The sequence below is a fragment of the Megalops cyprinoides genome, chromosome 24 (assembly GCF_013368585.1).
Source record: "Megalops cyprinoides isolate fMegCyp1 chromosome 24, fMegCyp1.pri, whole genome shotgun sequence".
Taxonomy (NCBI): Eukaryota; Metazoa; Chordata; class Actinopteri; order Elopiformes; family Megalopidae; genus Megalops; species Megalops cyprinoides.
Genome location: NC_050606.1, coordinates 17,271,411 through 17,297,839, shown reverse-complemented (window position 1 = coordinate 17,297,839; position 26,429 = coordinate 17,271,411). Strand labels below are relative to the sequence as shown.

General features: G+C 40.9%; 1 protein-coding gene across 1 annotated transcript in view; it reads right to left on the bottom strand.

Annotated features, from left to right (window-relative positions):
• Positions 1-1,977, bottom strand: part of LOC118771572 (cell surface A33 antigen-like) — a 121,435-nt gene extending 119,458 nt beyond the window's left edge. The window contains exons 1-2 of the mRNA XM_036519578.1: positions 1,821-1,977; positions 924-1,244 (exon numbers count right to left, since the gene is read on the bottom strand). Of these exons, the coding sequence (XP_036375471.1) occupies positions 924-1,244; positions 1,821-1,977 (478 nt within the window). The remainder of the gene's footprint in view (positions 1-923; positions 1,245-1,820) is intronic.
• Positions 1,978-26,429: the final 24,452 nt, after the last annotated feature.

The following is a 26,429-nucleotide window of genomic DNA, read 5'->3' as shown; positions in this document are numbered from 1 at the left end:
CATTTATCCCTTTCTCCCTGTGCTGAACTGTGTGTCTGTATTCCTGTTTGCCTTTCTGTCTGAACAGGTATGAGCATATGCTGTATGTCTTTGACTACAGTGAAACACCAACTCTAATAGCAGCATATTCTGTAGGATTGTCACTTTCCATCTGTCTCTCTCTGGGTTTTGCTGTGTTGCTGTGAACGACAGTCGAATACGTCACTGTATTGGAATCCTCGGGCTCCTGTTCTTGCTCTGTGGTCCCCCTCTCTCTCTGTCCACTCTCTGCCGGGGCTCCAGTTTTCTGTCTTCTTCTTCTGCTGTGAAACAGTAGTACCACACACACTACGAGTGTTGCCACCACGGCAATAGCAGCAGCAGCCACATACGAAAGGGTTGCCTTGTTGCCCTGTGTAGAGGTTGTGGGATAATACTTGCTGGTTGTCACGCTGCCAGGGAAAGGCTGCAATGAGGAGTGTTTTGTTGTGGTTGTCATCACTTTTTCAGGTAGTTTGTTATCTGCATAATAAAGAGAAATGGAGAAAGACAGATAGAGCTCAATGCTGTTATTCCTTGGTGGAGCAACTGTCTGTCAGATTTTGAATATTTCAAGTAGACTCTGAGTTCATCTGATAAGACATAAGAGACATAAGAGAGCTTTATTGTCATTGTTGCCCCCACCACCGTTATTATATACATACAGGATTTACTGCTATGAAGGACATACATGTCATAAAGTACAAATTATGCTTTCTACTGAAATCTGGACAGGCGTATATGAATGCCAAACCATCAACACCCAAATAGTCTGCCAAGCATTGCAATGCCTCATATGTAAAATGAACGTATAATAAAGTGTATTCATTGCAAGATTCTGTGAAGAGGTGCAGGATTCATTCAATGTAGCACCATTATTGTGATACAAACTGTGATCAAATTACCTTTCACAGAGAGTCGGATGTCAGTGAATTTATGGTCACCAGCTTCACACCTGTATGTTCCTGTATCAGACTCAGTGAGATTGGAGAGCAGGAGAGACATGTTTCCAGGAGAGGCAGAGTTCAACACCTGCACTCTGTCTCTGTAGTGGGGGTTCATATTGGGAGATTTTGGTGGAAATATGGACTTCCAGTCATTATTAAAAACAAACCACTGGATTTTTTGAGGTGCTGCCTGAGTGTCACTGCAGGAGCAGGGCAGGGTGACTGAACCTCCAGTGTATCCAGTGACCTCCATGGGTCCAGAGTTAGACAGAGAACAGCCTGAACAGAGAGAGAGAGAGAGAGAGAAAGAGAGAGAGGGAGAGAGAGAGGGAGAGAGAGAGAGAGAGAGAGAGAGAGAGAGAGAGAGCAAAATACTTAATGATCTAACATTAGGGCAAAGATGATTGCAATGTATTATTTCAATGTTTTTCTTTTCTTGACAGTTTGGAAATGCTTGTTTTAATTCCCTGTGTTACAACTTTAAATGTACACATTCCACTTTTGTAAATGACAGTTGATGCTGATGATGATTTTGTGTTTTAATAATTACAAATTTAGAACTAAATCCAAAATTCCTTTCATAGCACATGGTCTTCTCATCACTAAAGGAATGTTCATATGTCCTGCTATGAAGAACATACATGTCATAAAGTACAAATTATGCCTTTTACTGAAATCTGGACAGGCGTATATGAATGCCAAACCATCAACACCCAAATAGTCTGCCAAGCATTGCAATGCCTCATATGTAAAATGAACGTATAATAAAGTGTATTCATTGCAAGATTCTGTGAAGAGGCGCAGGATTCATTCAATGTAGCACCATTATTGTGATACAAACTGTGATCAAATTACCTTTCACAGAGAGTCGGATGTCTTTATGTTTTTGGTCACCATCTTCACACCTGTATGCTCCTTCATCAGACTTAGTGAGATTAAAGAGCAGTAGAGACATGTTTCCAAGAGAGGCAGAGTTCAACACCTGCACTCTGTCTTTGTAGCGGGGGTCCATATTGGGAGAATTTGGTGGAAATATGACAGTCCAGTCGTTATTAAAAACAAACCATTGGATTTTTTGAGGTGCTGCCTGAGTGTCACTGCAGGAGCAGGGCAGGGTGACTGAGCCTCCAGTGTATCCAGTGACCTCCATGGGTCCAGAGTTAGACAGAGAACAGCCTGAACAGAGAGAGAGAGAGAGACAGAGAGAGAGGGAGAGAGGAGGAAGGGGGGGAGGGAGGGAGGGAGGGAGGGAAGAAAGTAAAAACAGAAAAAAGAAAAGAAAGAAAAAACATTTTTTATGATGAAAAATTTGCAAATGAAACCAGAATTTTCCTGGCAAGAAACCCTTTCTGGTAAATGTGTACTTTACACCATGTATACAATGTAGCTGAATCTTTTACGCCACTTTTCCAATTCAAAGTTTCATGAATATACAAAAATTAAAGACACGTAGCACACACTACCACTTCAAACTCAAATTTACTGTACATCACAAATACTCATAATTGTAATTAATTTTCTCTGCCTGTTCTCTTTTTTATTTGATTGGTTATCTCATATGTATTACTGTACATCTTTTGAGGCACAATTTCAGTTATGGAGAAACTAATCCTCTCAGTACAAGTAGATGATCCTAACACCTCTCTCATCACAGCTTCTTAGGATTTTTTAAAGAAAACACATTAGCAAAATTTGAGCTCTATCAACTGAATAAATATGTATAAATATTTATGTATATATTACCTCATTCCCACTACTTTTCATGAGAATTATTTTGAAAGCAGTCTTAGCTTCTTAACTGAATAAAAAGATGTTTCAGTTAACCTATGAGAATTCTCACCACTCTTTGTAAAGATCTAGATATGTCTGCCATAGTGTACAAGTTTCATGTAAAATTAATCAGGTCAGCAAAAACAGTGATTAACTCACCTTTGATCATATGAAGCAGACTGCAGACCAGCCAGACAGAGACCAACACTGCCATTATTGTTGTTGTTCAGCCTCTTTGAGACAGAGAAACAGAGTCAACCAACAAACTGATACAGACTGACACTGTTGCGAAACTAAGATCTGTTTCCTGCACTGCAAAATGACAACAAAGCAATAAGACATGAGAGACTGTGGTTTATTGTGAATATAGTCATAGCTGAAGGGTGTTAGTCAAGATGCTCCACAAAGAATGCATGGTCCATATATTTACAGCCCACACATTACCTCACAACCACAAGACATTATTTTTGTCAGTTGATGCTGTTTTTTTATCATGTCTGAGTCATCACATTCTGATCATCTCTTCCATTTTCATACTTCTCTCTTTTTTGGTTAACAGTGAGGGGGAACTTGTGATGGTGAAGGAGGTGGCTGCGTTTGGATGTGTCCTGAAACTGAAAAGATTTCCATTACAATTTGATTTAATTGTAATTTAAAATTCATATTGAATTGGTGTCTGAAATTAACACGTAAAGTCTGTCAAAAACTGAACTCCGGAAAAGCGTTTGCTCTATGTACCATACACACACCAAAGTGATGGCCTTAAAAATCCATGCTAATTTAGCATCTGTGCACAGGAACCAGCAGGAGTGTCTTTAAATATAAGAATACAGAAAAAGTGTGTCAACAGCATTCTCTGCAACATGCTGTTTTGACAGCCATCAAACAGAATACCACAGAACAAACTCGTAAAATATCAAATGCACCATCCTTACACAGCCTTGCACAGGGCATTCATGGGAACTTTACATCCTTAGACATAAGAGGAGCTAACATCCTAGCAATTGCTGCAAACATTTTTGTTTTAAATCTTTTCATCTGTTCCATCCGGTCTCAGCATTTCCCAACCATCTCTGCTTTGTTCTTGCATTTCGAGTGTGAGCTATAGCCACCAGAGCTAAACATGTAGCACAGAGGAAGAGGCGGGGTCAGAGCTGAGGTGCGATGCAGGCTGGGCCTGTGGTCTCAATAGAGAACATCAAGGCAACACCAGATTACAATTAATCACAGAGAATAACTAACAGTTAAACCTCATAAAGGGAACTGAGGAACTGTTTGGTCAAGGAGTGACAGGGAGAGACAGCAGGAGGGAGCCATCATGGACAACTGAAACAAAAGCTTACACATGACAAACGGACATGAACGTGTTGATTCACCTGTGGGTGTGTTGGAGTAAGGCTTGATCAGTTCAGCAGTTGTTTCAACACGATTTATGTGATGCTGTTGCATTAGGGAGCAGGTGAAGAGGGAACTAGACTTGATTTGATTCACACTTTTATGAAATTAGCATACAGCGTAATGCTAGGCAGGGTTTGTGTTCAGTCCTCCAATGGAGTAATGCAATGAGCAATGCCATTGATCTCATACTGTTAACAATTGAGGCCTTTGGCAAAGTACTGTATATAACAGCACATCAGGAAATGTCAACATCAGGAGAAACATCAAATGAAATCAATTTGCATCTTGTGAAAAAGTCCTGCATAACAGCATACTTTTGTTATATTGTGCTGGTAGTTGCTATGGATAAGAATGTCTACCAAATGAATGTAATGTAATGTATCGACTGTTCAATATCTTTTTTTTATGTTACATGCATTTTTCTCAATGATTGTTCTTCATACTGTACATTGTTCCTACATTTTCATAAAGATGAACATGACATGTGTACTGATATGCCATCAGAGGTGAAAACAACACCTGAGGGTGTACCAGCACAGATCGATTTTTTCTCAGCCTGTCATTGTAAATTATACCCATCCTGGTTCAGGTCTGGTGCCTGATCGCAGCAGATTTGGAAATCGGCACACAGTATCACTATAGTCTCCTGATTGCTGTGAAATTCAACCTGTTCCTTTCTCCCTTATCTCTCTCTCTCTCTCTCTCTCTCTCCCCTTTGCCTGTGAAACAAACTTTTGCAAATTTGGTCAAGATGTGCCTATGTGTATGTGTAGCACTTTCTGTAAATTGTAGAATGTTGAGGGACTTGATTTGTCCCCATGCAACAACAACCAGATAAACCAAATCAAATTCACACAGACAGGCAGCGTAGCCATCTGTATTGATGAAAAAGTTCAGATATCACCGTAAATGTCAGAACATGATAATGTTCAAAATAGGTGATACGCAAGAAGATCATTAAATCTCTTTGTATAACTTATGCTATATGCAGTTGGCAGAAATGTTTGCCAGAACCACTGCTGATACTAAATACCATGGCCTTACTGACGCCAGACAGATTGGAAGAGTTTTTTGAATGCTGGGTCATTTAGTTCAAAAGCAACAAAAAAGTAAAGAAAAACCAAACAAAGGTCACAAATGCCATCTGTAAGAATAATTTATAAATTGCCTCCATGCTCAAGAACCTTGTATTCTGTTTTAATTTTATTTACTTACTTTCAGACACAATGGGAGTTATTTCCTACATCAAATATCTCAAATCTCTAGAGAAAATACAAAAGAAAATAAGGAAAAAGCATGATATTAATGTGCCTGGCTTGGATTTGAAATTACTTCCAAATAACAAAAAACATGATACGAAAATTAATGACAATGTTTAAGGATGTACAATAAAAGAGACTCTACTCAAAGCCTTTTATATAACCTCCAAGAGATTTTTTTAAAATAAATTAAGAATGTAACCCAGAGAAATGTAATAAAATAAAATAAATTCACTTTCCTCTCCCGTTTCACTGCATTGACATGTTTATCCTTCATATTTGACATAATTTACGTGCCCAAGTAACAGCAGCAACAGTCACCTAAAATCACCTGTTGATTGGTTATCACTAAAACAATATCTGTTATAAAACACAACACACGTTAAGTGACATATGAAACAGCAAACATAACAAACAAGATACTGACATGTTTGATTCACTCATTGTTAAAAATTTATTTATTTTTCATGAATAAGGCCATACAATGGATTTTTTTTTCTCTAAAAACTGAGGTGAGTGGAAAAAAATGTATAAGTAGCAGTTGAGACAGGCAACCATAACCCTGTACTATATCTTATTGTCCTAGGCATGGTGCAAGCTCTGATGTCTATGATGCTAATGTACACTCTGATCCTTGTTCAGTCATTTGTGTCAATGATGTTGTTGTGTCGGACATTTACAACCTCTAAGAGATCAGAGTAATGACCTTGACAGATTGTTTGTTGATATAGTTTAAGTACATACTAATTAGTTTCACAGGATGCAGTCATTTGGTTTTCAGAGGAAAGAGGTTTGACAGTGAAACATTAGCATAACCACACCCAGGTGGATCTTTAAGCCAATCACAGACTCAAAAAAAATGCGTCACATGCTTCAATTCTGGAGCCACCTCTCAGGACGTCCTCAAGAAAAGGAGAGAGTGCTTTATGAGGATATGTCAGAAAACTTGTTTATGTTCCTGTAGTTTCTTTTTTTTTCTCAGAATATTGACATAGGGCATCTGTTATACAATTAATGACATTTGTGTGGTATAAATATACACTGGTATGGAAATATATACAATGGTGTATTCTCATGAAAGGCTTAGAATCATAATAAAAAGTTATTAATATATGTACACCTTTTGCGGAAGGAAGATTAAACTAGCAACCCATCTGTGTTTCATGAAAAATGAAAGCTATGTGTGAATCTGCTCTGTCATCAGCACACTGAAAGACTGATTATTCTCCAAAGAATGATGTAAATGTAAATGTATGTTACTATGCTGCTCTGTATGTGTGTGTGTGTGTGTGTGTGTGTGTGTGTGTGTGTGAGTGTGAGAGAGTGACTCAGAGTGTGCCTGTGAGTGTGGAAGGCTGTCTATCCTGGAATGTAAGTGTAAAGGACTGTGGTATATGTCAATGAATTAATTTTCTCTTGGTCTTTCCTGGTGGACGCAAACTCTTTCTGGTCACTGTCTTTTCGATGACGTTTTCCTCTCCAATAAAGCAGAGCACCCATGTACAGAGGTGCTGTGACTGTGACAATTATAGCAGCAGCCACATACGAAAGGGTGGCCTTGTTGCCATGTGTGGAAATGGTGGAATTATACTTGCTGGTTGTCACGCTGCCAGGGGAAGTCTGCATTGTTGATTGTTTTGTTGTGGCTGTCATCACTGTTTTAGGTATTTTCTTAACTGTAAAATATACAGAGAAATGGAGAAAGACAGATGGAGCTCAATTCTGTTATTGCTTAATGAAGCATCTGTCTGTCATAGTTTGAATACGTCAAAGAGACTCTGGGTTCATTCAATGTCACACCATTCTTGTGATACAAACTGTGGTCAAATTACCTTTCACAGAGAGTCGGATGTCTTTATGTTTTTGGTCACCAGCTTCACACCTGTATATTCCTGTATCAGACTCAGTGAGATTGGAGAGCAGGAGAGACATGTTTCCAGGAGAGGCAGAGTTCAACATCTGCACTCTGTCTCTGTAGCGGGGGTTCATATTGGGAGATTTTGGTGGAAATATGGACTTCCAGTCATTATTAAAAACAAACCACTGGATTTTTTGAGGTGCTGCCTGAGTGTCACTGCAGGAGCAGGGCAGGGTGACTGAACCTCCAGTGTATCCAGTGACCTCCATGGGTCCAGAGTTAGACAGAGAACAGCCTGAACAGAGAGAGAAAGAGCAGAATGCTTAATTATCAAGCATTATGTCCAAGATAATCACAATAAATTGTTTTAATATGTTTCTTTTCTTGATGGTTTGTAAATGCTTGTGTTGTGTTTAGTTCCTTGTGTTACAACTTCAAATGAAATAGTTTCACTTTTTTTTAAAACAACAGATGATGTTGGTGATGATTATTTGTTTTTAATTCAAATTCAGAAGTAAATACAAAATTCTTTTTACAGCATGTGGTCTCCTCATTGCGAAATAAACCTTCATTTCTCCTGTTATGAAGAACTTACACATTATAAAATACAATTTGTGTTTTTTACTTAATTTTGAGCTAGTATGTATGAATGCCAAATCATCAACATCAACATCACACCATAATATTCATCACGATCACTCATACTCTTATACAATTCCTTATACAACATGTGGTCTCCTCATCACTAAAGACCTTTGCTTTTTCTGCTATAAAGAGCATGCACATTCTAAGAGATAATTTACACTTTCTACTGAATTCTGAACTTGTACATATGAATGCCAAATGATCAACAGCAACACCATAATGTTCTGTCAGGCATCGCAGTTCCTCGTACTCTAGTGTGTAAGTAAAATGAACCAAGTGTATTCATTACAAGATTTTGTGAAGAGGCTCAAGATTCACTCAATGCCACACCATTCTTGTTAGGAATATACAAACAATGGTCAAGTTACATTCAGCACAGAGACTATGTGTGCAAATGAAATACATGTAGCAGACATTACCGTTTTAAACTCAAATGTACTGTACATCTCAAAGACATTTATCATTGTAGATAATTTGCTTTCCTGCACTTACTTATTTGGTTATCATATATGTATTTTGTCTTTGGAGGCACAGTTGGAGAGGCAAATCCTCTCAGTATTGTTACATGATATCACAAAAAATTGAGTTGTGTGTATGCATTACCTTCCTCTCTCTAATGTCCATGAGAATGACGTAGACGTGGCTCCTGAATAAAAAGACGTTTCTCTGAAACTGTAAGAATCCTAACCAGTCTTTCTCTATAGAGACATAGATATGCCTGCCATAGTGTACAAGTACTTACAAGAGTAAAATTCATTTAGAACATTAAGTGCGCAAAGACAGTGATTAACTCACCTTTGATCATATGAAGCAGACTGCAGACCAGCCAGACAGAGACCAACACTGCCATTATTGTTGTTGTTCAGCCTCTTTGAGACAGAGAAACAGAGTCAACCAACAAACTGATACAGACTGACACTGTTACGAAACTAAGATCTGTTTTCTGCACTGCAGAATAACTGTTTATTGTGAATATATTCAGAGCTGAAGGGTGTTAGGCAAAACTCTTGGCGGAGAATGCATGGTCCATACATGTACAACCCACACATTACTTCACAACCAGTTCATGCTTTTCTTTTAAATCTGAGCCACATTTCCATCAACTCTACCTTTTCTGAGTTCTTTTAATGTTAACATTAATTATTCAGCTAATTATTTAATGTCTAGCTGTGAAGGGGAACCTACAATTGTGTAGGAAGTAACAGCTACGGTATGCATGCGATGCTGAGCAAACATCTTGGAACTGAAAAAATTTCCATTATAATAATTGGCATTTGGACACTGTCTAATTCTCCTTTCATGAGCTGTTCCTGTAGATATTTACGGAAATGTATGATAGTCAATTTGCACACATGACAACCCAAAGGCCTCCAACGCATCACACAAGACAGGTATGCAAAACTTGGCCAGACACAAACAAGCTGAGGAATACACTTCTTGAAGCCACTCAGTGTTGTTCTCTGGAAATAAATTAGTTTACTTTAAAGTTGTGATTTAAAGTTTATGTCAAATTGGTCCCTTGAAATGAATAATCTTTCATTTAAATTTTGTGAAAACTCTGGGAAAAAAAAGTGTGTGTTCTATCTATGCACACACCAAGTCATTGGCCTTAATACGCTAATTCATTATAAATTATCATTTATGCACAGGACGTAGCAGAGGTGCCTTTTAATACAAGAACACAGAGAAAATGTGGCAACAGCATTCTCAACAAAGCAGGTCCAATAGCTGCCCCTTGAGATAGACTGACCAAGACATTCCCCAAATGAGGAATCATAGATCAGATTTTCACTTACAGCGGGGATACAGTAAATGCTCACATTCACCCAAAACTATACAATAGTTTAGATAAACACGTGTCCCTGTCCCAATGACCAGTGAGCTCATACTCCAATACGGCCCAATCTATGCTGTCCCAAGGTTTCTGATGGGACCAAAAGAAATACTTGATCAGAGGCCAGAGAGAAGAGAGATAAAATATTTTCCTTGCACAAATTGGCCCATGAATTCATGTAAACAAATTTACACCCTTAAGAATAAGAACTGCAATTTCTCTGGAAATTGATGCAAGCATGTTTATTTTAAATATTTTCATCTGTTCCATCCGGTCTTCTCAACCATCTCTGCTTTGGTCTCGCTGAAAAAAGGCCCTTGTGGTGTTGCTGTTAGGTGACAGGAAACAACCGCTCACTGGTTTATTTAGAGTGTGAGCTATAGCCACCACAGCCACACATGTATCACAGGGGAAGAGGCGGAGTCAGAGCTGAGGTCTGATTCAGGCTGGACCTGTGGTTTCACTAGAGAACATCAGCACCACACCAGTTGGCAAACAACTGAGAAACAGTTTGTAAATGTAAATAGTTGTATGACAAGCTGACAAACAATACACAGAACAACTACAGCCAGGGGAACAGAATATGGATTGAGGCTCTCTGTCATACTGCAGCTCAGATGAGGTACATGCTGTCCATGGTTTGACAGCCTTGGTGAGGTACACACTTTCCATGCACCTATAGTTCAATTGAGATACACACTGTCTATGCTGCTGCAGCCCAGATGAGATGTACAGTGTCCAAAGCCCTGCAGCTGAGGTAAGATACACAGTGTCCGTGGCCCTACAGCTGAGGTGAGATACATGCTGTCTGTGGTGTTGCAGTGCTTCTGTTCTGGTCAGACTGGGGGAGGCCAAAGGCTCCACTTTGGCTTCACTCAAAGCACCGCCCTGCACTGTGTCAGAGGGTACAGAACAGAGAGCAAAGTAAACTCTGTTTTCCAGTGAGTCATCTTCTTTTTCTCGCTCCTGCTTTTCCTCTCTAAGATTTTCCTCCTGCTGGAATCTGTGCCGGAGGGCAAAGAAGTAATATTCATGCTTGACACATTCAGATTAGTGCAGCCACTTGTTTATGCCTCCCTGTATTAATTTTTCTATTTTTCACACGCACATACACAATCTGTCGCACCTGAGATTGCCGTCTGGCCCAGATATGCCCCACAGTGTTAACCAGGGAAAGTGGATTTGTCGCTCTTGGAAAGGTCATCTCTTTATGTTCATAAAGAAGGATTTTAGCTGATAACCAATCAGGTCAGACCTTGTAAGAGTGAAATACCAAACTGCTATGCATTCAACCTGATATGAAGAATGTAACTGAACCCCAGCTGTACTTTGTGGAAGGGAGGGTGTGAAATTGTATAGGATTACACCATTTATGCTCCAGAGAGCATAACTGCCGCTGTTCTGGCAGTGAGAACTCTGTTGGATAACAGCAGTGGCTTCAGGCTTTGTTGCAGATTTGAAGTATGAATTCTTCAGCGGTTTGTGGTTGATTCCACCATTAATTTAACAATGCACAAAAAACTGGGCTCCAGGGTTCGTGTGTCACATACATGAACCATACCATCATGGCTGTTGTCCAAAACAAGGCCTTTTCCACCTTGTATCAATATAGTCCAAGACTATGAATGAGATTATACAGTGTAGGTACCTTTGAAGTGGTAAATTGGCAACCATTACCAAACATGTAAGTTTTCGTCAAAAAAAGAAATTCTGTTCTTTTTTCTTCTCTTTGAATTATTAACACACAGTCCATAAAGCGAAGATCTGTAATACCCATCATCAAAGCTGACCTGATGAAGGATAACAAGTACGCAATCGTCCAGAAGTCAAGAAGCATTTAACGTCTCTCTTCGCTAGTACTCCTATCACTCTCTGATCATCGCTCCTTGTAATGCGACTGTCTTCCTCCATCCCCTTCCTTCGCCCTCTCCCTCACTCGACCCTACCCTGGTGCATGCACCCTTCCTCTGTCGCTACTGAGAAGGAGAGGCTGAATTGCCCTCGTTAACATGGCAGCCGGAGAAATGCGCTGCAGGCGTATTGTGGGTGAGCTTGTGGTCGTGGCTCTGTGAGTGTGGCAGTCTAGCTGTTCTCTCTACAGAGCGTCTGTGTGAGGGGTGATATGCTGTCCACTGGGTGGGGCAAAAGTGTAGAGCAGAATTTAGGCTAATGCGGCTGTGCTCCTCCATGTTTCAGTTTTCAAATTCAGTTACGTGGGAGAGGCGTGGGCAGAGCTGTGATGCATTATGGCCTCCTTAGCACAGCATAAGGACGCTTCAAACGGTTTATGAAATCCCCATGCTGTTCCTAAAAAGGCAATAGATATTTGGTATAATGAAGATAGCCTCCAAGAATAAAAAGAACTTAACCTTGCTCTTTCAATGTCACGCCGCAATCTTTTAGGTCTGAATGTGTCTCTTCCAATGAAACATCCAAATTATGAATCATTTCCTGCAGTATAATCGTAGCATTCTGCTTTAACCACGGCTCCTGCTAGGCATGACACCTGTTGAAGATTGTTTAAAGCATGGGGGAATGTTCCTGAATTTAATTCACTTCAATTAGTCGAACAGTCTTATTAAAGATGCTCACAAAGCATTCACTTAATGTTTCCCATCATGCATCGGTGCACCTGTGAGCTGCAGCATTTCACTCCTCATTGACTTTTCTCATGCAATTTCAAATTCAAATGAAGTTACCATGTCGTTAATTCACTTTCGACACATACTATGGGACTGCTATAAATTGCAGAAGCGTTTCCTTTGGAATATTTTGCTCACCCAATTTTATTCAACATTTTGATGCATTCCAGGTTTACTTGTATTCGCCAGCAATCAACGTCGGCAACGTTTTTGTCTTTCCTCCATTGGTGCAATGAAAAAACTACAAACTGGGAAATACAAGCTGCACTCCCCACACCCCAAGAAAAGTGATCCTATCCGTGACAGGTGAGGTGAAGATTTCCAGGTTGTAAAAATAATTGAAGCATTGAGGGCAGTGATACTCAAAGCTAGGAAAAAGAGATGAAGAATGACTGCTGAATGACACGGCCACCAGAGACAAGGACTCTGTATTCTCCTCATTCCACCGGGTTACACCTTTAATTTAAACCACAAAACCCTCTGTGACTGAACAAAGTCACGTACAGAGAAGGCACTGGATCAGTTTGAATATATTTCACTAGCATGCAATAGTTTTTGATCACAATATGCACAAAAATCAAGGCAACATTTCTCTCTGTCTATCCCTGACACTTGGTTTCATTTAGTGAGTATATGGGGAATTGAGTGGCATATTTGTGAGGTGTCTGAGGATGAGGTATTGTAGAATTTTAGGTCTTCTTGGAGGTCTCTGGTTCTGTGGCTTTTTTGTTCATTTTGTTTTGGTGTAATGTGTTGTTTCTTAAGGTTTTTCTTTTTTAAGATTTATGCTTTAGGTTTATGTTTTATTTTCTTAAGCTTTGTCTCCTTTTTAAAGTGATGAATGGAAATGTCTGTCTGTTGACCTCCTTTGTTTTATAGCCTGAACAGCGGAGGCCTACCAGTCAAAGTCTATCTCTCTGCTGATTGTGGCCATATTGAACATCAATCAAGCCTAATGTGTTTGATAAATGGCCCTCAGGACCATTCTCTTGAAGATAATCAGTATATTTACAGGACCTTTCAATTATCATTTCACATCTATATCTAATTGGACCTTGAAAGTAATCTGTTGAAAGGATGAACTCTGGCTTAGGGAGAGTATATATTTTACGCATCAAGTACTTGATGCTGTATGTCGCAATGCTGCCCCACCTGTTGTTACTTCCCCACTTACTGCTGTGATGTTCCTGCAAGGAAGCGGGAGGTTCCTCAGGCGCACAGAGTTAGCGGTATCAGGGCGCCCCCCCCCCTCACGTTAGCTAGCCATGTTTGTTTGGGTTCACGCTAATCTCTCCTGCCGCCTCTTTATCCTGGCCCTTTATTACCTTCCCTTGTTAAAGAGGCTTTCTTCATGCTCTAATTGGGTGCATCACCGTAATCTCTGTACCTCTCTTCACACCACTTTTCCGCTCGTTTAAGGAACCGGTCACCTCATTGTGTGCCGGCCTCCGCCCCCCCCTCAGATGGGGGTAAGGGGCATGTTTCAATATTGACTGTATCAAATCCGATCCCATGGTGGTTTGTTGGGCCAGCCCAGCCCGGTTGTTTGCCCAAGTTCTAAAGGCCTATTTTCCCCTCCCACTCGAAAGGGCTAGGCCTCGTTTTGTCTCACCCCAGCTGGTGGCCTGAATCGCCTCGATTCGTTCCGGCAATCCGGGCACAGCTGTCACGGGGGGGGTGGTCGGAGGGTGGCCGAGGGGTAAGAGGGTGGAATGGAGGGGGTGGGTTTTTTGCCACCCAGGCAAAGGGGAGGACTCCGTGGCCCCTGTGAAGGAGCTCGACAGGACTCTCTCCTTTGGCCCCAGCTCTGAGGCAAGTGCTCATACATCCGCAACATGGGCTGGAGCCACAGTGATTTAAAACAACCCCCTCCAAACACCCTCCCCCTTCCTTTCTCAGCGGGAGATAAAGCCTCACAGGGTCGCCGCACAGATCCGACCTCGCCGCCACAATGTTGGCGACATCTGTTACCTTTCAGCCGAGCTCTGATTGAAGACGCGGCCTCTCGCTTGAGAGGAGAGAGAGAATACCGGGGGTAGAGGCGCTTGGAGAACTGAGAGGAACAACAGAGGCGCCCCTCTATATTTCTCACCCTCAAACAGAGTCTGTGTTCCTCACCCAGCTCCTCAAAGACAGTCGGGCCTGTTGTATTGCCGCTGTCATTCCAAGCGGGCTCTCAAAAAAGGAGACAAGAAGAATACGAAAAAAAAAGCCTCCTCCCCCAAAGCTTAAGGAAATGGAGGAGAAACAAATCCTCATCTAATTATGAAGCTTAATAAACTCAGTCCGAGGGGAATACTGCTTTTCCGTTCCTCTGGGCAGATATTCTTTCCACATGACAGGCGCGGTGGCACGAATAAACAAATCTTTTAAATATTTTCACACTCATTACTCTGCAGCACCTTGGGTGTTCGGGGCGTTCCGTCTCCCAGTAATCACTGACAGCGCTTTTTTCGCTCGATTCGCGGGAAAGAGTCCTCTATCTCTCCAAACTCCTCAAATTAATTGTCTCCCCTACATTTTTGGGCGCTTTTGGAAATGTTGATATTTCCTTTGGCCTACCTCTTTTCTTCTTCTTCTTCTTTTTTTTTTTTACAGGGGTCTTTCACTGCGATTAATTAAAGGCATTAGTCTGTGTCACAGTCTTTGTTGTTGTTTTTCTTTTTTCTTCTTTTTTTTTTTTTTGAACTGCATCGCTCCTACAGAGGCTGCAAGGCTGAATAGCTGACCAGGAGTGCCTCACGGCCAACACTCCTTAGAGAAAAGCTACAAAAGGGGACCAAACAAAAGCACCCCCCCCCCCCCCCAACCCCCCAACCCAGTGGCATTATGGCACAGCAGTTTCTCCTTCTCTGCCTGTGAAGCTCTCTTACACACAGGCACTATATGAACCGTATTTATAGGATGCTACGATCTCACCAACCTTAAGTGCTCTGAAGAGATCACAGCACTACAAGGTGCATTATGTGCAGAGTGCTAAGCTTCAATTTCGTGGTGCTTGAGAGATTTCTTTATTCTGCCCAATAATAGGACACGTATGAGCATGTGTCTGTGTCTTGGTGCTTGCGTCTACCGTACAAAGGACGGCATGTCCACAAAATAAAGCTCTCATGAAAAAGGAAACCATGTTCAAATATGCCTCATATATCATAAAATCTTAAAGAATACATCAAAATATGTTGTATTTTAAGCCACATGTCAGTTATGACCACATTGCTATTTAGGTATTCATTTGATTTCATATCTATAACTGTATGACCATATTGCAGAATACATTGAAATATGGTATGTTTTGGGAAATACTACATATGTAGCATACAATTGAATATGAAAGCTGCTATATGTACTGTTTTTTTTTGACAAACGTTAAAACGCTTCCCTTAAATATTACCATAAATACGCATATATGGACATATCTCATCATAGGCCATGACATATTTTTTTCGTTCTCATAAGTGACTGCTCTGATGTCTCAATCTTGTTATTGAGCCAGACAGAGCTAAAAAGACAAACAACTTCATAGACTCTCAGATGGAAACAAATACACTTACTTTAAACACATTTAGAAATAAAATCAATTAACTGAAACCTGCTGTCATCCATCACTGTATGACAAATGTTGGCCTTTGCTCATATTAAAAACCACTTTAGGGGTAATGCAAAGCATTCTGTTTCACCGCATCAGTGGCTGTCTCCCCTATCATCTTAACTAACTGCAGTTTTATTAGAAACATCGATTAATTCATCCCACACTTCATAAGTGTTTCATTTTACCCTAGGCTTGTTATACATGAATTATACTTTGTATTTATGAACAGCTGTTATTGATTTTGAAAAGCTTGACTATTGAGCAGTAATGCTATATGGTTCATATTAATAATACACTATTTAGCTCAAGCCAGTTTTAAAGCAATTTTTCTGTAAACCTATGTGTAAATAAGTGTATGGTTTCCTCACAGAGTAATACAGACTGTACAATTATTAGACATAAAGCCAATCCTGTTTCAATTAATGTACCAAACATCACAGTAAGCTACCTCTGTTCAGTCAGAGATGCAGCTAATGTGGCGTATATGGACTGAGAACTATGGGTAGATAAAGTTCCTTTCATATCAAATGGGTGGCTCTTTCACTCTGAGTTGGAAGTCGATTTGAAGAATTCTTCAGGAAAATGTGAAGGACCCCATGCCTGAGGTGAAATGTATGCACAGTTATTGTGAATGTACTCACCGAAATGCACTTGATTTGTCTGGAAATTGTTTCCACTGAAAGTGTTTTTTTTTTTTTTTTTTAGCAGGGAGGAACTGGGGTAGGTGGTGAGGACTGTCTGCCCATGGAGACCTCTGAGTTTTGAAGTCAGCTTGAAAATTGCATCAGGTTAGTCCAGACATAGAGCCCTCAGAGGCACCTTGTTGCTTCAAAAAATGAAACACAGATATGCATTTTCAAATTTCAATTAGCCTGCATAGTTCCCTTCTATTGTTTTGCAATTTTGACACCCAACGATATTCACAGTGAGGGATTGTGCGAGCAGCTGTTGAAAATTAATTCCCAGGGAAAGTGTTCAATTCGAAATCTGGACCCTGTAACAAGCACAAAAGTAAGCAGCCTTTGCAAGGCTGAGCTCAGCATGTCCAACAATACGCTATCCCTGAGTTTTGTGCTGTCACAGAACCACCTCAGGTGCCCTTTTAAATAAACTCCACTGGGGTTGACTTACTGTCAGGATTTCTTATATCCCATTAAGTTGGAGCTTAAGGCACTACAACAAAGGTTAGTTTGTAACGTCAACGGGAAGGAACTTTTCAGACAAACCCTTACACTATTGCTTCAATTGGATAAACCATTTCTTTTTCTACAGGTGTAACAATGACACATGCCTTCATCCTTTTATGTCAGCTGTACCATACAGACCATTGAGTTTTTTACCAACAGTTCTGGCAATCTAACCTAGCATTACTGTATCCAGACCATCTGAGCCAAATATGCCAGTTGATATACGACATATATGACAATGAAAATTTGACAGTGTTCTAATAATAAAGTGGTAATTCAGCTGCGTTGCAACACAGAAGGACTGGTACTACACATCCCTATCTATGGGCTGCAGACCTTTGAATCTGCCTACCGGGTTTCTTTGTGCAATCTCACGATTCTTTTACTGAGAGACCCAAAGCCCCGAACTAAGTCTAATCATTGTTGCATTCATACTGACAGAACATCTCCATTCTAAGTGGAGGGGTCGAGCCACTAGCATTGAGTTCACCAATCACAGCTAGATAAGGCTGGGGGGGGGGGGGGGGGGATTGTAACATGCCGTCATACTGCAATAGGAATTTTGCTTTCTGTCCGCTTGCATGGTGTTCCTAATGGTGATGGCATTTAGGAAAGGACAGGGCACCTTACACAAAATGCCTTGTCATGCATTGTCCTTACGGCATGCAAAAGAGATGACACGACTTGCATTAATGGATTTTCTTTCTTTCAGGTGTGTGCCAAGTGGACAAGGTGACTGTGCCCCATTGATTCTGAACGGTGAAAGGACGCCTAATGGTAATCTTCATCTTCTGCCAGGTTCAATGGCGAGCACCAGAGTGTGTTAATTAGACTGAAACCACAGATTTTTTTTTTCTGCCAATCGTTGCAAGTGTTATTGTGTTGAATGGCCCTGGATCCTTTTTTTAAGGTTACACTACAATTGTGTTCACTGACTGTTTCACTCATATATTATAACCTATGCTAAGAGTGCTGGGCATGTTTTGCTGTGAAATCCACCTCTAAAATTACATACAGTGTATGGGCAACTGTTAAAGAAATGTTTACAGTTATGAGTGTGGGGTATTGGGCTTTTGAATTTTGATTCCTCAGGGGCATGGCTCTTTCACTCCTGAGAGAGGTACTTGACTCATATTGCATTAGTAACTATTCCAAGCTGTAAGCTTTAAATGGATAATATGTAAATATGTAAGCTGTTTCATATCACCTTGGATAAGGTCACCTGCCAAGCAAATGAATAATGTAACATGTGAAAGCAGTGAATACTGCACATATTGTAATCCCTGTAGATTTACACGTATATTACTGCACATATTCCCTCTACTTCTTTTCACAAATATTTTAACGTGCACTTGTTACTTTTTAAATAATGGATTCAGAGAGTTCTAGGTCGTCATCATTTTCCCTGCTCCCCTTCCCATAATGCTGAGCTGCGATTGCAGTTCATCTGCAGTGTATTAAAACTTCGTCTGTGCGGCCACACATGCTGTCCCGGTTCACCCTCCCTGGCACAACGGAGACTAAAGGAACCTTTGACGGGGGTCTCATTAGGATTCTGCCCACGAGCAGCTGACACAAACACCCAGCGTTTAACATTCCTGTTACTGGGTCGCGTCTAAAAAGCAACTCAGACAGAAAACAGATTGACCGGCCCCTCGTCACATGACCCATGGTGGGCTGCATCACCATTGGCACGCCATGCTTTTTTTTTTTTTTTACTTTAAAAAATGCACAATGGCTTGGTTTAATTTTAGTTGGATTTGCATGGAAAGTGCTTTACTGAAACGGCACGAGGCTGGCGGGTGCACCGACAGCTGACTTTACTCGGAGCCACTGCGAATATCCCGTGAGGTTTTCGGTGATAATGCCTGTCTCATTCGGAGGAAGGAGCAGGGTCACATTCCTCAGCCAAATATATGGAGCTCGCCCCCATGCTGGGTACGAGGCCGAGCAACAGCGGCTCATTAATTAGGCACAAAATTAGGCTTGCGACATCTGTCTTTCTGTTAGCAATTAGGATTATCCCCAAAGCATTTCACCAAATTTGTTGCCCCTAATTTTACATACACTTTAGTTCACCTACAGTCATTCAGTATGAATCAGTGAAAAACTATGGACACAGACAAAGTGGTCCACCACATAATTCTTGGAATCTGATGCACTCGCTCACCTTGGCAACCCACCAATAAACCCACAGCGGAATGATGGGGAGAAAAAACCCAAGCCAAAACAAACGTACGAAAGGTAACAAATATGCCATTATGGAGATATGCTTGACATTGACTTGCAGGTCTGTTTTTTTAAAAGAATACAAAAATCTGAAAATGGTAAATGATTTGGTTCAGAAATAGAAATACCTCAGAAATACCTGCACTCACACAGGAGTGCTAGAGCATGAGCGCAATCCTCCGACACACTTTCACGCAGCCAATGGACATTTACCGAACTGCAAGTTTCACGGTGCATTAGGAAGTAGATGTCAAAAGGAGTACAGGCGCACCTCCCTGACGTCACCACCGGACATGGGAGATGAGCAGGTCCCGCTGATGCACCCACTCCTACCCTAAGAGAATGGGACAGGAATGACGTCTGCTTAGTTCCACCACTGTGAGCTTCAGGTCACCATCTGCGGGAAAGACTGGGATCAAATCCAGGCCACTGGCCTCAGTCTACACCCTGAACAAATGCCTGTTGGGAGCCCCCAGTGTTTAATTTAAAGTTTAGTTCCTATTAAGGAAACAATGCATATACCATATCAAAATCATATAATATATCATTCTCTTTTTTCATGTCTTCCTTGTATGTTTCAGTGTAAGGGATATTCCCATTCGACTAAACTCAAGAAAACAGACAGACAAACAGCCCTCATGGTTGTGCTGAATTTTGACGCAACAAACAAGGTGATTCTGCGAACGACTCCTGGTAAGTCAAGCAAGCAAAGTGCTACGTTTTAAGCTTCAGCTATTCACAGCTTAAGGTAACTAACATCAGCATCTCTTCAGTGGAGATGGAATGGCGTTTCCACCCTCATCTGCCCCCAATGGAAGTCCATCCAGATTTGCACCTGTTTATGTGATGTCTTCTTATGTTAAGCTTTAATTCCTCGTGTGATGTGCACATATGGAGCAGATAACGTATATAAACTAAGAACAGAGTGAATGAAACTGTTCTTCACTCCACCGTGTGTGGAAAAAATATTGATAATTGATGATAGATAATCGATCGTTTCCTGTTTGGGATGCTTGTACTGCTCAGATATCAATCAAAGGGCTTCCATTATGTTTTTGACTTGATTAAATTCTGTTTCCCACAAATATACATATGGCTGCATTGCCTTACTATATGTGATTAATTAGATTTTGATTGATAAGTTTTTCTTTTTACATCATGACCTACCTCATCTCCCCGATCCACACTTTGGCAGATGCTGCTCTAGATCATATTCCAATCCACAGTTTGGAGACCACTGTTCATGAGGGTATCCCAACCCACAGTTTGAGGGCCACAGTTCTAAAGGATATCCCAACCCACAGTTTTGGAGCCAGTGTTGTAGGGGATGATGTTGCCATTGACTGTGGACTCACATTCTTTCCCGCACTTCACTACACATAGCAATAGAAGAGCTTGTGCCACAACCACAGTCAGTGTAATAACTGGAGGGTTGGGGGGGGAAGGAGAGGGCTCGATGGAGTGGTGGGGAAGGGGGGTGGGGGTGCAGTCTAGACTCTGCGGCAGGTTTCTGAGCGAGAGGAAGCCGCGGTACAAAACGCCCCCGGCACTTTATGACTACGGTGTGACCGATAGGATAGATCAGACCGGCAGAAATCCAATGTCAATTTCCGAAGAAATGAGAGTCCGCACACCAAACCGCGCTCTCTTATGCAGCTCCAGGTCTGAAGGACACATACAGAGCTGCAAGCGGAACAGCAGGCAGCTAAGTTGAAAAAAATAAATAAATAAAGAGAGGTGATGTGGCTGGGTGAAACCAGGAATGCTTATAGATTAAATGATTTAAATGATTACCAGGAGGCACACATACGTGCTCTGTGATGAAATATACCTGACCCTAAAATGTTCCGCACCCAGCTGTTTATACTCCCACTGAGCAACAGAGCTCTCAGAGCCCATTCTAATATGTACAGCCTAAGGAGCTCCACACATGTCGCTGGCTACATTTCTGCCAAGCAAATAACTGCCTTCAAAGCAACATTCTGAAGAGCTGTGCCAGGGATCAGGCTGGTACACCTGGTTGGCACAGTTGCAACATCAATGTAGTTACTGCATGTCTCAATAGAGATGACATGCCATCACCCATCAATGGTAAAGTACAAAGATACTTTGTGTTGTACTCTGCCTCACTTGTAAGTTGATTTGGATAAAAGAGTCTGCCAAATCAATCAAAATAAATGTAAATGTACCTATATGTGCATATACGAATACATACACAAACATACAGAGACACACACACCTGATGTCATGCTTGGGTGCTGTTCACTGATACAAAAGCTTCTCTTCCACTGCTGTAGTAACTGCAAGGGCCTGAGGCTGGAACTGAACCTTCGCCCTTGCAACTCCAACACTATGAGCTCCATATAAGCACCAGAGCAAGCAGGGCTAAAAGGCAAATCACCTGGATCAAGGAACCAATCATTCTCTTGCACTAACTCTGGGTTGGTGATGTCACCTTCCATAGGAGACTCACTTGAGCTGTTACGTAATTAAATTATGAAGAATTGACATGGATGTGAAAGATGCCCACCAAATGTATTTATACCACTGATTAGAACAATAGGAACAATAATCATAATATAAGTAAAAATGGACATAATTTGATACTTATCTTGCTTAAAAATATGTAAAGGTGTTGCACTTCATACTTAGAGCAAGAATTCCAGTCCAGAGAACATGACGGCATCATTTATTTACACTTTACGGTAATCTATAAACCTGCTGCAGCTACTTTTGTGCTACCTGTGTGCTTGTAGTGTAAAAGAAGTAGCATAAGGAAAATATTTGTCAGTAGCATGCCTTGTCTTGGTTAAGGTCAAAAAGCTCTCTGAAGACTTCATGTGCAAATCCACTGATCTCCACAAGTTGGAGAAGGCTGTAAAGGAATTCACAAAAAGCTGAATCCACCACTTCACACTGTAGTGTCTATTATTAAGAAATCTACAGCTTAAAATGGCTACCTTGCCTACCTTGCCACTGCAGACTGTGAGGTAAGTGGTCTGGGAGGCAACCTTAAATCCAAAGACAACAGTTTCAGATCTTCTAAATAAACTGGCATCTTCAGGGTATAGAGTGTCGAAATATTTACAAAATTGAATGCATGACTGTTGCATTCCAAGCCAGTCTGGAAGGAAGAAGCTTTCTTTTTGACATTTAAATGACAATTGGAAAGTTGTCTCATGGTCTGATGAAATGGAAATTGAGCTTTCTGGACACTCTCGTCAGCTCTATGTTTCGCAAAAATGTGAAGCCAAGCCTCTATGGGTGGGTCTTGGAGCACTTGATTGAGGGAACTATGAACTCCAACACATCCTCTGCCAGGAAGCTCAAACTTGGCTAAAAAGGGTCATTCCAAACTCATCCAAATCTACAAAGAAATGGTTAACCGTGCACAAAATAGATGTTCCTAACCAACAACCTCCACATCTAAATTCAATTATCTGAGGCTTGAAACTTAAGAAATCAGTTGATAAAAGGAAACTAAAAAATTTGAAGGACTTGAAGCAATTCTGCCAGGGGGAATAGTTAAAAAAAAAATCCTACTCAGAAGGGCCAGCACCTCACAAAACTCCACTGGAAGCATATTGTCAATTAAATCCATGCCAGAAAAGGATGTGCTAAATATTACTAATAGAGATGTGACAAAATATGACTACTGTATTTACTGGAATAAAATCCATTATTTGTGAACTGAATTAGCTCTATGCAACACTTTTAAGACTGAATTTTTTTTTTTTTTTTGTAATTAAACAGAAATAAATATCCAATGTTTCCATATTTATCTTTTGTAGCATTTTGTTCCTATTTAGTCAGAGGTGTGAATAAGTATGGAAGGTACTGTATGTGTTCCTGCAATTGATGAAGCAGCATGGATTTGTCTAATTGATTAATGGGTTACATGCGCTCTTCCTCTTCTTTAATCTCTCCGCTGCTTAAGTAGCTGAGTTGATAGACCAATTAAATAGCGCCGTTTTCTTTTTTTTTGTTGGGAAGTTGGTCATTGAACCAAAGATGAAGCGACAAATGTCTGAATCTTTTAGGCTAGCCTGTGGCGTTAGATAATTTGATTTTATTAAAAAAAAAAAGTTTCAGTGGAAAACGCATGTATTCACTTCGTGTTTTAGCATTTTACCTTGTTGGGTAGTTACTTCAAATGCCAAATCAATAAAGGAAGGAATTTCGTTTAACATTGAACGAAACCAGAATTCGCACAGGCGGTCTTGGGCAGACTTGGCTGTGTTAATCAAATTGAGTTCCAGGAGGATTATTGCGATTCGTGAAAGATTGCCCGCATCTCATTGTTAGTGGGACGCCAGACAGAGCACGTCGAAAGCACGCAGCGCTAGAGCTTCGTTAGCTATCACAGAACAGAGGAATATTGTGAAGTACAATAAAGGTATTCTGTGCCTCTCCTCGGTGCAATGCGCAAAGACAGGGGCGCCGGATATCTCATGCCCAATTTGTATCAATGCCTTATGTTTGCCGTGATTTAATTACTTTCAGCCTACTCTTTTCGTCATTGAAAACAGTGACAGAAGGACACAGAAACAAGTCGTGGCGATAAAAAAGAGAGGGATACACTTTTAATTTTCTCCTGGAGCTTTGAGCATTCAAATGGTAATACCACTCCGTAGCGCAAGTAGATTGGCTTCGGCCCCACCCCCTTTTCAAGTCCCTAACTGTTTTGGTTATTCGTAGGATCCCGTCTTTAGATACTGTTAAGTGGGAACACTCTGCTGGGTCACTTTAGAATTGCTGGCTCGAACTCATCCATAGTGCGACAAAAAGTGAAAGGGTATCCTTGCGTTCCAGCTTTTTCTTTTCATTCCTTTCCCTTTTTTTTACTGTAGGCGTCCAAGTTCAGGTGGCATTAGGGCGGCAGAGCATGTTTCGCTCGCAGCAGTGGCGAGCTCCACAGACCTTCGCTTCACCGTGCTCTGCCTCTCTCGCTGCGTCTCGCTGCAGCTGCGACTTCTCAATGGAGCTAACAGCAGCAACATAACGCACTTCATGCTAAAGAGGAGCAGTGCGCTGTCTGTGGCGACATCGGAGAGTGAAGGGGTGGAAATCAGCGAACGCGGAGGTAAGGACAGCTTTTTAAAATCTTCCACGGTTTTATCAATGGTCCTTACATTAACATGTCCGTCGCTGTATGCTGAATTTTGTGCAGCCGGGTGGCTTAACTATGCAAGCAAATCTGTATGCATGCAGAGAGGAATTCGTACAAAAAAGGACTCTGTATCCATGTATGAAGTGTTCTGGATGAGTGTATAGTCTTGATGATAAACCACAAGTTTATCGTCGCCGGATCGTTATCTAAACATGACATTCTTGACATTTTCTTGGAAGTGAACCTATTGATTTTAATAATTCCCCAGACGCGATCATACCAGGGATAAGCGCAGAAAGGGAATCTAAGCAAGTTTCGTAAATTCAATCCGCAGTTGAAGTGCATTACTTGTAGTTTCTGGGAAGGAGTTTGGGCTCGTGCTAATGCTTACTACCTGAGGTTATATAAGCTCAACATAATATGTAATGGTTTTTTTTTTTTTTTAACTACTGCGACGCTAATTATTCAATTAGTATTCAGCGGATACGTATTTCTCTGCGGCGTCTTCGGTGAGATATTGACTCGTTCATTTTTGTTAGCATTTGTATAACTGCTCAAAATGTATTTTGAATTTACTTCCCAGGAAAATCATTATAGGTTTTTATAAATTGTTTTTGCTCGGTCCATTTTTGTTTTGCTTCTCTTATTTTCTCTTACTTTCATCTGTTAACTTGCTTTTCATTCATTCCTGAAGGTATGTTTGTCTTGCAGGTCACAGCGACACATGCCGATAGCTATTAATCAATAAACTACAACATTATGTTGTCAACTATATGTGGAGGGTAAAAGTATAACTTGGATCGATAAAGAATGGGAGGATTTGAAGATATTCACACTGTCTTACTGATTGTTTCTTTAGTCTGATGTCTATTTTGAGGAGTGCGACAGAGAATATGGTTTCATGCTCTCAACTGAAAGAAACACCAGGTGACAGTCGTCCGGTACATGGCACCCTTAATCTGTAAACACGTACCGCTTTATGCGTTTGAAAAGTTACCGCAAGCGTCTCTATCAGCAGTAAAACCGAGGAGCATTGCCTTTGAAACATGTAGGCTTGTTAGGTTATTTTCCTGACACTGAGGCAGTCGAAACCCTACAAAGTTCATTGAAAATAAACGTATATGAATTGTTCTTCTGCGGTATTATAAGAATAAGTGATCTTATAGTGGGGAAAAAATGATTTCTTAAGATGTATTTTAGTGGGCTGAAGTCCAAACATTAAATAAAATGCTGAGAAGTATGATCGTGCACTTCGTGCAATTAAACACAGATTGTTTACACGAAATAAAACCTAATTCGCACACAACAAGTATACATTGGAGAAACCCTTGACACAGACCTGGAGCAAAGACAACAGCGTGATTGATGTCTGCACTGCATTTGTCTCCCATAATGACACCGGTACATGCGTCTCACCTTCATCTCAAATCAGAGAGCGGTCCACAACCTGAACAACCTATCCAAGCGTCGTGCCCTCTGTCTCCACTAGGTGGCGTGGATGGTCGGCGGGAAAGTAAGGTGTACAATCCTTGCTTTATCCCCCGGCAGCACACGTCGAAGAACAGTTGGTTCAAACACAGTGATGACAGCATTGCAACAAGACATGAGTTCACTGCATTTAATTTGTATTCTATTCCATGTCTGTTGTAAATTTTTGTTTTTTACACAGCAGACAGTAATCCCCGGTATTCTTGGGGAAGGTGGATTCTTTCGTTTGTTGTCTTAAATACGATGCATCCCTTTTAAGTCGAACAATTTAAATACAATGGATGCATAGTTAAGATCTGATCTGACCTCAGACGTGTACTTGTTTGTAATGCTGTTCTGAGAAACTGCGCAACGCAAAATGTTTTCTGGCGTATGTATTCCTCTCATATTTTAATTTCTCTCATTACACATTACAAAGTAAATCTATAAAGAATGCGTTTTCATTATTTGATAGA